General features: G+C 59.8%; 4 protein-coding genes across 4 annotated transcripts; all 4 read right to left on the bottom strand.

The window, feature by feature from the left end:
• Nucleotides 1-829: 829 nt before the first annotated feature.
• LINJ_36_3460 (conserved hypothetical protein) lies at nt 830-3,277 on the bottom strand (the record flags this gene model as incomplete). Its single annotated transcript, XM_003392778.1, has 1 exon — nt 830-3,277. One exon carries the CDS (start codon nt 3,275-3,277, stop codon nt 830-832), a length of 2,448 nt encoding a protein of 815 aa, XP_003392826.1.
• A 1,397-nt stretch (nt 3,278-4,674) lies between these two features.
• LINJ_36_3470 (putative actin-like protein) lies at nt 4,675-5,898 on the bottom strand (the record flags this gene model as incomplete). The annotated part of the gene is made up of 1 exon (XM_001469648.1): nt 4,675-5,898. The coding sequence occupies one exon, from the start codon at nt 5,896-5,898 to the stop codon at nt 4,675-4,677; it is 1,224 nt and encodes a 407-aa protein (XP_001469685.1).
• A 1,256-nt stretch (nt 5,899-7,154) lies between these two features.
• LINJ_36_3480 (conserved hypothetical protein) lies at nt 7,155-7,619 on the bottom strand (the record flags this gene model as incomplete). The annotated part of the gene is made up of 1 exon (XM_001469647.1): nt 7,155-7,619. The coding sequence occupies one exon, from the start codon at nt 7,617-7,619 to the stop codon at nt 7,155-7,157; it is 465 nt and encodes a 154-aa protein (XP_001469684.1).
• A 1,289-nt stretch (nt 7,620-8,908) lies between these two features.
• On the bottom strand, nt 8,909-10,135 carry LINJ_36_3490 (conserved hypothetical protein; the record flags this gene model as incomplete). Its single annotated transcript, XM_001469646.1, has 1 exon — nt 8,909-10,135. One exon carries the CDS (start codon nt 10,133-10,135, stop codon nt 8,909-8,911), a length of 1,227 nt encoding a protein of 408 aa, XP_001469683.1.
• Nucleotides 10,136-10,810: the final 675 nt, after the last annotated feature.

Consider the following 10,810-nt stretch of genomic DNA (forward strand, 5'->3'; position numbering starts at 1 on the left):
CGCCGCACGCGGAAAAGGGAAGGACGAGAAATAGAGGAAGGAGGTAGGCAGAGGCCAACATGTGGAGGGCGGAGTAGAAACATAGAGCAGCAAATGATGAGCCTTGAAGATGGAGGGGGGGCCGGAGGCAGTGCTCGAAGGGAGGGGGGGGAGGTGAATGCCTCCCGATGCTACTTGCAGATGCACCGGACAGAGGCAGGCGCAAAGCAAAAAGAGGGAGAGCAGCTCCTCCAGCGCGGTTGCACCCCTCCTTCTCTCCGCCTCCTCGGAAGGCTTTGCGGAGGCCATGAAGGGGAGGGAGGGGGATGCCTAGGCCGTCTCCGGCTGAAATGAAAAAAAAAAAGACGGAGACCTGCTCCATTTCCTTGCCCTCAATTTCATCACCGGGATACGGGGAAGGCAGCTTTTACTCCATCACCTGCACGTCACCGGCCTCCGACAGCAGGTGAGAATAATGATCGAAAAGAAAATAATGAGGGGGAGGGAGGAGATCGCGACATGCACACACACACACACTTGTGCACACGAGTACCTACACAAAAGATGATAAAAGTGTATCACAATACATGCTGGGAGAGACTAGATTACATGGTCGAAAAGGATAGACAACGGTATGCACACACACACACCTGCGCACAACATATCAACGCACCACCGAGACAAAAAAAGTCGAAGATCAATCGATTCACTTCACCTCACACGCTCGATAGCGTAATATAATCTCGAGGAAGAGATATCGTCCTTGCTGCCGTGCCTTCAACGAAAAAATACGCCGTGCAGTGGCCTGCATGACATCGCACACACACCACTCTGCTCACCGCCACGTCTCCTAAGACGATTTTTCTATCTCTTGCTTCAAGATGTCCCGCCCCGCCCGCAACTCGTCGCGAGCGCGCATCACCTTTTCGCAAATGAGCTCACGGTGTCGCACGACCGCGTTAGCGGCCTTGCGCTTTTCCAAGAGGTCGACGACGGTGTGCAGCTTGTTGAACTCGGCGATGCGCTGCAGCTGCAGCACGGCATACGTCTTGGCCTCCTCCTCCTCCCAGTTTGCCTCGCGGCGCCACATAAATTCGGTCAGCTGGCGCGACTGCCTTTCGCGGTGGTGCTCCTCGCTTTGGCGATGCTTATCCTCGACGGTCGCCTTGAACAGCTCCTCCTTCGCCAGCGCCTGGGAGCGGATTTCGTTACAGCGCTCGTGGTGCGCCGCCGCTGCGACCGCCCGCTGCGCGGCCTCTTCGTGCCGACGGGACTGAAACTCGCGCAAGCGCTCCTCGGCGTGCTGCTGACGCTGCAGGGCCTCCCGCCGCGCCGCTTCTTCTGCCTCCTCCGAGCGCCGTTTCGCTTCTTCTCGCAGGTATGCAGCTCGCTGCTGCTTCTCTGCAAGCGCGCGGCGCTCTTCTGCGAGTCGTGCCTCGCGTGCCGCGCGCAGCTGCTCCAGCTTCGCTGCCTTTTCCCGCCGTTTCTGCTCTTTTGCGGCAAACTTCTCTTCGAGTACCGCCGTGCTGCGCTCCAACCGGCGAAGCCGCTCAGCCTCTTGCGCCTCGCGCCGCTGCTGCATTGCCTGCAGCTGCCTCTCGCGCGCAGCCATACGTTCGGCGTTGCAGGTCTCTGCCCTGTTGAGGCGAGCCTGCAGCTGCTGCTTGTACGCCTCTTCCCGGCGCTGCCGTTCGGCTCGGTGCGCCTCTAGGCGGGCCTGCTGCAGTCGACGACGCTCCTGTTCCTCAAGCGCCTTTTGGCGTCGCAGCTCCCCTGCCTCCGCCTCCGCTTGCAGTTTCCGCTGCACCGAGGCTTCCTGGCGCTCCTGCAGTTCTTTGGCCTGCTGCATCTGGCGCATCATGCGAATCTTGTTGGTCTCGAACACCTGCCGCTGTCGTTCCTGCAGCTGCCGCACCGCCGTTGCCAAGGAATGCTGCTGCTCCTCAAGCGCCGCATCTGCCAGCATGTCTGCCTCGCACAGACGACGGTACCAACCGACGAGCTCATTGAAAGGGACACGGGCGCAGAGCACCGAGTAGCTATCCTGCAGGGTGCGGCGCAGAGCATCGCGTTGGGCCTGCACGTACGCGCGGCGGTGCTCATGCACCTCTACCTGCACTGCAGCCATGTCCTGCGTCGCGCCTCCCAGCGCGGCAGCGGAGGCGGAAGCGGCACTGCTTCTCGGGTCCCAGTCCTTGGGCGAGGCGCCGTTCTCCAGGAAAGCGATCACGGAGCGTGGTGAGTTGATGCGGAGCTGCGGCGATGCCCCATTGTCGTTGAAGTGCTTCGCGATGGTGGTGAGGTGACGTGGCGCCGCCTGCCCGTTCCGCAGCCACCCGAGGTCAAAGGAAGACAGGTCGAGATGGAGGGAGCTGGCGTACTGCTGTGGCGGGTCGAGCAGCACACGCAGCACACGCGCCGTAGATTCCGCGGTAGGTGGTTCATGCGCGGCGAACGGGGTGCGGAGTCTGCGTGGAGTGGTGGGGGCTGTGGCAGGCGTGGTCGCTCGCTCGGGCTGAGCTCGCGGACGCGACTTCGGCCTCGCCGCTCGGGCAGAAGCGGCAGGTGACGTGCCGGTTCTCGTTCCGAGGCGTGTGGCATCCTGCTGCGGCTTCAAGGAAGGGGCGGTGCGTGCGCGAGGCTGACTCATAGGTGTCGTGGCCGTCGCGGACTTCGGATGCGAGCGTTCTGAGGGCGGCCGAGGCACGTGTGCAGGTGCGGCCTCGATCACGACTGCATCCCAGGTGCGCGTTCCGTCGGCTTCGACAGGGGTGAGTCGCGCAGCTTCTTCACTCGCTGCCGAAGCCGCTGTAGCGGCGGTTGTGGGCGTGCCAGCTGCACTAGAAGGGGATGAGGGGGACGGAGTGCCCTTTTGCTGGGGCTCCTCATCTGCCAGCGCAGTCTGCGACGGCTGCGGCGAGATGGACTTTCGCGCAGCCGGTGCCGGATTCACCGTTCCGGCGGCTTGGGCTACCCGGGCGCTGGCGCCGCGGTGACCTTTGCGCAGCACCTGTGCTTTTCTACCCTCGCGGGCCCGCTCGTACTCCACTTCTGCTGCGGTGGGGTCCAAGAGAGACGGCATCGTTCGATCAAAGTCTGGTGGGACGTCCTTGAGTCCTATCGTGTTGGTTGTCTCTGCATCTCCTAAGTGATGGCGGCGCAGCTCCGGTTCATACTTTTCGTACTCGCTGAGGTACTTCTGCCGGCTCTTCTCATCTGGAGCGATGCGTGGGATGTTCGGCAGTGTGATGCCCCCATAGCAGGTGAGCTTCTGCGAGACTTCTCTGGCACGAGACATGACGGATGTTGAGATGGACTAGACGAAGAGAAAAAGGAGACGGTTATGCGAGTACACAGCAGCGGATTCACCTTTACTCGAAGCTGCGGCCTCTGAGACGGTTACAGAAGACGTGCCGTCGTCGCCCCTTCCCTCTCCCTCCCACGTCACGCCGTATTCTAGTGTGCGCACGCGCTTCCGCCTAAACGTTCACGACGCCGCCCTCCTACGGTTACGTTCCTGAGGCCTAACACACATACACAGACACACACGCTCACGGCTTCTGGCAAGCTTAAACAACAAGAGTATAGAGAAGCAGAGAAGTGCGGTGATGAAAGAGTCCCCCTTTCCGTTCAACCTCGCTCCTCCCTCGTGCTCCCTTTGTGGGCCTATCGGTGTGCTGGTGTGTGTGCGCGTGTGTGGCGATGCGCTTACATCATTGGTATGCGTAAAGCAAAAGGAGACGAACAGCCCGCGCACACGTGCCGCTGCGAAGCGACCCGATGAGACGCGCACGAAAGAGGAGCTTCCTGATAAGAATAGAAAAACACCCGCGAAAGCAGAGAAGAGAGAAGAGGAGAGGACCAAGCGGACCCTCGTGAGACGGGGGGGGAGCATAGCGAAGCCAAAGCCGAGGAAGGTGGTACGCGAAAAGCAAGGTGGAGGAAGACAGTACATGCCCTGAGGTAAAGCATGCACGTCGACCATCGCAGCTCCACAAACTCCTACCGTCGCGTCACCTTGCAGTAGGGCACTTGTTTTCACCTGCACGTGCGCCTGGCATCGCTTCCGCACTCTCTCGCGATAGCGTTTACCCCCTCCCCCAACACACACACACAGCGGCATGTGCGCGTGGCAGGATGTAGGGGGTATTGCTCGTTGCTTGCGTGGGCACAAACACGCAAAAAGCTGTTCGACTCGCGCGAGCACCTAAACAGCCAGAAGCGCCGCCGCGTTAACGTGGGATATACACCACTGTTTCTCATCCTCCTCCTTTTTTCGTCATTTTCCTGTTTCCTTGTTGTGTTCATAAGCACCGTGGGCTGGGGCGGCACTCGTGTATGCATGTATGTGCGCTCGAGACATATACATACACACACGCGCATGCATGCAGACAATCACATGGCATCTTCTTCACCTCGCAGAGCAGGAGAGAAAAAGGAAAGACAAGAAAGAAACCCAAAAGAAAAAGGATCGATGTGGTTTACATGCGGGGGACACAAGACGGGGAAATAGAGCGGCGACTACCTCTTGCTGTGCCTGCAAGGGCCAACACGTGTGCTGCTCTCGTATTAGTGAGACAGTAGTGACCAGTGTGTGTGGGTGTGTGATTGTGTGGTGCACATGGAAGCAGGTATTGCTTATGACCTCCTTTGGATGGCGCGGCAGCTGCCGTCTGATCTGCCCCGCGCTGTCGCCTACTGTGTGTAAAGATGCACGACGCTGCTGCCCTGCTCGTCGTACGTGGCCTTGGCAAGGCACGTGTCCGGGAAGACGCTGCTGCAACCCCAGATGGACGCCCCCATCCACGCCGCCGCCCCACGCTCTGGGAACGCCACGCAGGTGGCCCGCACCCCTTTAGGAGCGATGTCAGCAATCTCTCGCTGCACGCGCTGCTCTGTGCCAGGGAAAAGCGTACTGCCGCCGCCAAGAACGACGTTCTCGTAAAGCACCTGCTCAAGGATCCGCGGGGCGGCGGCGGCGGCATCGCATAGCATGCCTACCCAACCACTTAACGTCTTTTTCACAATGGGGTTGCTCTGCGAGTACCCCGTTGGGGTGGTGGGCCGCTCTGCCGACATGGCGGTGGTGTAGGTGAGGTACGTGCTGTCGAACAGCGCCTCAGGAACTTTGTAGGCGTGCTCGAGTAGGAAAATGCGCTCCTGATCGGGCAGGATGAACCCGTCGGCGGGGTCTGGATGGGAGTGCGTGCCGACCTGCCTAGCCTCCTCGTCCTTCGCGTCGGCGGATACGCGGCACAGCGCTTCCTTCGCGGCTTCCACAACGTCGCGGTCAGCGGCGGTGGAGAGCGGGTACCCACATGCTCGCAGCGCGGCAAAGAGCTCATCGGTCAGCGCCTCGCCCGCAATAGAGGACGACCGCACCGAGTGTGCTAAGGTGTACCCTTCCTCTACTGCTGCAACGCAGGTGCGGCCGGCGCCACTGTCAAGCGCCAACCCTCTCGTGCGCCCACTCGAGTAGAGTGTGGCCGCCGTGTTCGTCAGCAGCCCTGCGAGGGGAATGTTAAAGGACTCGAACAGCAGCTCGCAGAGGCGCTCTCGGGCGAGTCGCGACTGATCAGCGGGCTCCAGAAAGAGAAACGGCGATGCGTCCGGCGTGACGCGGGCCTCCTCCACGAGTGCATAAAACAGAAGCTTCTCGAGTGCGTCGTAGTCATACACGTGGCCTGCTCTCACAGGGTACGTGAGCGACAGAAGGCCGCCGTCGTTGTAGGCTGCATCGCCAGTTGCAATGTCGAATGGGTGCTGGAGGAGCGTTGGGCGCGGCCGCCTCGTGCCAGGAAGCCCTACGCAGCTGCGGAGCATCGTACGAGGTGCCTCCTCACCGCTGAAGCCTACACGAGTGTTGCGCGTGCCAACGTCCACCACCACGCTCTGTATGCTAGCCGAGACACCGGTCATGATGGCACTGCCTAGCCGAGGGCCGCGAACGACGAAGAAGAGAATACGAGGACAACAGTGAAGTTGCTTGGAGGGGATGCGGCGAGGCTTCGCACACTGGCGGGCGAGTGGCCACGCGCACATGATGTAGAAAGATCAACAAGAGCAGTAGGAAAAAGGAGGACCAGCACGTCAAATATGAAGTGCGGGCAGAGGTACGGAAGTGGTGGTGGTGGTGATAGGAGAGTAGACCCAGTGCTGGTGGTGGTGGGGGCGACGGAGGGTGCTGGAGGAGGCGCACACCACGCAGCCCTGGAATTGGAGTTAACACTTCTTCATCCCTTCCCCCCACCCCCGTAGAGATGAGAACGGCAACGTGAGAATGTGGGGCAGGGCAACAAGAGGCCGTGCGTACGCTCATTCGCCACGGTCAAGCAGTTTTCTGTTTTTTTTTTCCTGATACACGCATTCCTTCTGCAGTGGGTGGTAAACATGGAGGCGGAGACGTCGAGGGAGGAGGAAAGAGAGTTCGGCAAAACAGGAAGCAGCTCGAGAGGTTGCTTTTCCAGCTTCCTCCACTGTGCACGTAGCCGACAACGTCGAGCTGTCGCGGTAGACGACTCGCGCAGGTGGCCCCATTCGCTTGCCCCCCCCTGTTTCTGTTGCTGCTTCCACTGCCGAAGAAGCGCGACGCGGTAACATGGACTTGCCCATTCTGTCATCACGCAGCCATACGCTGTGAGGAAAACGAGGAAGAAGCAAAGAAGAACAAGACGAGTCCAAGAACACACCGAAGGAGGGAGCGAAAGGGGAAGGGCGCCGACAACGCACGGGTTCTCCCCTCCCCTCACCCCATCGCCCTAACTTCGTTAAATGACGCTCACCTACAATGGTGTGCCACGCTGTTCTCCACCTCAGCCCGGGACTCAACACACAAGAAGGCATCTAGGTGAGACCACATAACCTAAAAGACACGTGCACGAAGACACACATACTCTCCTCGCTACAACATAAGGCAGAGAGCGGCGAATAATCGACGCATGACTCACCCACCCCCACCCACATCTACATACTCACACACAGGAAAACAAACAGCAAAGGCAAAAGGGGAGGCCCGCCCCAGCGCACATCACCAAAGGCACGGGAAGCAGAGGAGCGAAGGGGGAAGGGGAGAGGGTAAGGGGTCAGGGGAGCGTCGACGCCCCCAGAAGCGCACCCCGCTAGTTCGTTACCGCTACCCCGTCTTTTTCATTACATGTCTTTACGACTCCCTTCCCTTAGGGGGCGTACACGCCGGAGGGGCTATGATAGCCACTGGGTGCGCTAAAGACCTGTGGCCGCGTAAGCTCAGCGCGCGTGTTGTCGATGGCCTCCTTGTGCATCTCGAAGATCTGCGACATGGTGGCGTTGCGCTCGTACTGCTCATGTGGGTTCATGCCACCGGAAAGCCAGCGGTCTTTGTTTAAGTTGGTGCTGAAAGGCTGCTGGCGGAACAAAACCGCCACCGCCACACAACCAGTGGCAAAGACTATGACGCACATAAACACTTGATCGGGCAGCAGCAGCAACAAGAAGATTGTCCGCTCTCTTCGCGTTCGGTGCGTACTCTGGATCGAGGCGACCTGGGCGTGCGCGTTCATATAGCTGTTGCGGTACAGCATTCCTTTCTCGGACGCACGCGCACCAGGGGAGAATGCATGCAAAAACGGTTTCATGTACCGATCAGCGGATCGACGGAGCATGGCGTAAGTGAATGGAGAGGGGGGGAAGGAGGCTACTACGAGCTACAGCAGGAAGGGGGAACACAGTAGAAGCAATGTGTAGGTGTTAATATGAGGTTCAGGCGGAAGAACAACATGTAAGCTGGTAAGGGAAGCACCCACGCTAGACCATATATTGGCTGCACTACGTCCTAAAAAAAGAACGCAAAGGCTGCACGGACGAGCTGACTCGCCTTTCCTTCGTGACGTGGCAGTCTAGATGCTAAAGATACTCTGCGAAGGATGATGAGTGGGGGTGGGGAGGGGGCAGAGACGGCGTGGTGGATGGCGTACGTCACTGCGTTCACACACACGAGGGAATCGATCTTGATGGCTATGGGAAAGGGGCGCGGGATATGAGTAGAGACAGCCAAGGGAAAAAAAAAATAGCGTAGCATTTCTCTCAGAGATAGAGGTGAGGGTAGTCGGAGGCGAACACACTTGAGCAGCTCGACGCACACGTCGGTGAAGTTGCTGAGCTCCTGATAAAGTTTTTTCCCAAGCGCTGCATCGGTCATTGCCGTCAAACCTTTCTATTCGTGCGTGTAAAATCACCTGTGTGCGTGTGCGCGCGCACGATGGGGGTGGATGGTGGCGTGCCGCCCGCGCGCGCAAGCCTGCGTGTCCCTTCCTCGTCCCCACTTATCCCACCCAGCTTTTCGCACAGAAAGACGGATTGTGCAGTCGAAGTGACTTCGCTGACAACTTGTGCGCATGTAAGTATGCGGATGCCTCTTCTGCTTTCCATGCACTAGGAGGAGGAGAACACGAAAAGGGGTCGAAACAAGCGGAAAGAAAGAAAAAGGAAAGCATGCAGGATAGAGGACACAGAAAAGCGCGCGTGTGTGGGCGTGGGCGTGACCACCGGCGTTGCTTGCCTCCCCCCTCTTACCAAACATTTCTCCCGCCTCCTCTTCCTTGTCACCCCATAGATGGTGTTGCTCATGTTTGTACATCACACGTAACATTGGTTTCTAGAAGGGGAGGAGCACATAAAGAGAGGTCGAAGGCGTCGGTGCAGGTGAATGAAGAATGCGGGCGGAGGAAGGCCGAGAGGGAGCAAGAAGGATCGGGTAGGAACAACTCCTAAGGGCAAAGCACCCCGCCCTCCTCCGCAGAGGGCGGGGCGGGGCGGGGGGGGCTTTGTTTTGTGCGCTGCTGCTCTCCGGTCCCCGGGTCGACTCCCCGCCCACGCACACCTCCCTCGACTCATGCATGCAGCAGGCGTAAAGGCTCTCTTGCTCGATACTCTGCGCGCCTTTCATCATTATCTACATGTACCCTCTCGCGCGCGCCGCATTTTTGAACTCCTCGATGCTGCACGTGCTACCGCCCTTGGCGACAATCGCAAACACGGCATCGATGTCAGCATCCGACATGCCAAAGCCGCACTTGTGACAGAGCCGGCGGATGTCCTCGAGAGGGCGACCCCCGGCAAAGTACTTCGACTCCACCCCGAGGGAGACGTAGTGGCAGGGGTAAAGCAGCTGGTGCGCACGAACTTCGTCCTTGAGTGGCCCGGTCAGAGACGGGCCACTGGCCACCGGCGCAGCCGCGGATGCGTCGGCCTTAGCGGCCACCGCCGCCTCGGCAAAGCCGGTGAGGCCTTGCTGGCCAGACTTACCGGAAGCGGCTTTATCAGTCCTAGACCCGGACGCCGTTTGTGCCCAGGACGATAGCAACTCCCGCACAGTTGGCTGCTCTGTCTGGAAGTAGCTCGCCGCCGTTCCTGTTGCGCCGAACTTGGTGACACTCCCGCGCTTCTCCTCGTCCCACTCAGCCGGGTCATCGAGGCCGTAGCTCTTCGACTTGCCCAGCTCCTTCGCCACTGTGGTTTCGTAGTCCTTCGCTAGCTTAGACCTCAGCTGCGTGGCGGAGTCGTTGAACAGCGCTGCGGCGGTCGTGCCGTCAGAGCGGGCAGAGGGCTTGCCGAAGCGATGTTGAGTGGGGTCAATGCCAGCTCTTTCCCAGTCGTAGTTGCGCGTCAGCTGCTCGCCTGCAGGGTGCAGCACGCCGACAGAACGATACCCTGCCAGCACCGACTGCGTCGAGTCGCCCTTCTTCTGCGTGATGCCGAAGCCTCCGAAGGGGACCGGCACCGGATCCCGAGGCACCGGGGCGTGACCAAGAGGCTTGCGACGGTAGCTGAGGTATTGGCTCTCACGCTGGGCGTCTAGAAGCGCTGTCATCTTGTCCGCATACATCTCCGGCCGCAGGCACGCATCGGCGCCGCCCGTCTCCTTACCCTTCACGCCGTGCCGCATGTTCGGGTCCACTGGGGCGTCCTTGGCGAGGCCCCAATGGCGCCGCTGCTCACCGACGTCGCAGCCGCGGTGGTGAAAAGAGCGGATGTGGTCCGGCGTTATGATGCCGTTGGGGTTGTAGCTGGAGAGCAGCTCCGCCGTCGTGGCCTCCGTCCAGTCTCCATGGACACCAGCTGGGCGCAGCTGTGGCGCAACGCGATTCAGCCGCGCCTGCGAGTTGGCGTAGGTAGACATGGCGAGTGTTGTGAGACGGAGAAATTGGGAACAGGGCGATACAGGTCGCGAGGCGAGTGCCCGCGACGGTCTCTGCAGCTATGAGGTGAGTCGCTGTGTGGAGCGGGGCAGCAAAGGAGAGGAAAAAAAGCGGCAGGGGTGCAGTTACACACGCAGCGGGTGCCACATAAACACGCGGGAACAGGGAGCTATGCTGAGGACGGCAGTGCACGTCCTGTGGGTAAGAGTGTGCAAGAGTGTAATCGCCTCGTAGGAGACAAGAGGGAGAGGTAAAGGTGGATTTTTTAGCTGCTCCATAACACACACTGAAGACTGGAGGGGCGAGGGAGTGGTGAATACGGCATCGCTGACGTGGCGGTCATGGAGGAGTTCCTTCCCTTCGCCGGTCTCCGATTACCAGCCTCTGGACCGGCCACCCTGCTCTCCCTCTCGCTTCCTCCTTGAAAGGCGAATGCGCTGGTCCGAGGAAGAGTGCGTCTGCCGCTTTTTGAGCACCCGCCTGCAAGAAACGCTGCTGCCCCTCTGCTGGAGAGAGTTCAAGGTGAAACACTGACGGGCAGTAATCGAGGCGGATGTTGCATTCGGAAAGCAGCTGTAGCGGCCACTAGCTACGGAGAGGAGGCCACAGAAAAAAAGCGAGCGAGCAGATAAGCACATACACAGACCCATACTCAC

This window comes from Leishmania infantum, chromosome 36, assembly GCF_000002875.2.
Source record: "Leishmania infantum JPCM5 genome chromosome 36".
NCBI lineage: Eukaryota > Euglenozoa > Kinetoplastea > Trypanosomatida > Trypanosomatidae > Leishmania > Leishmania infantum.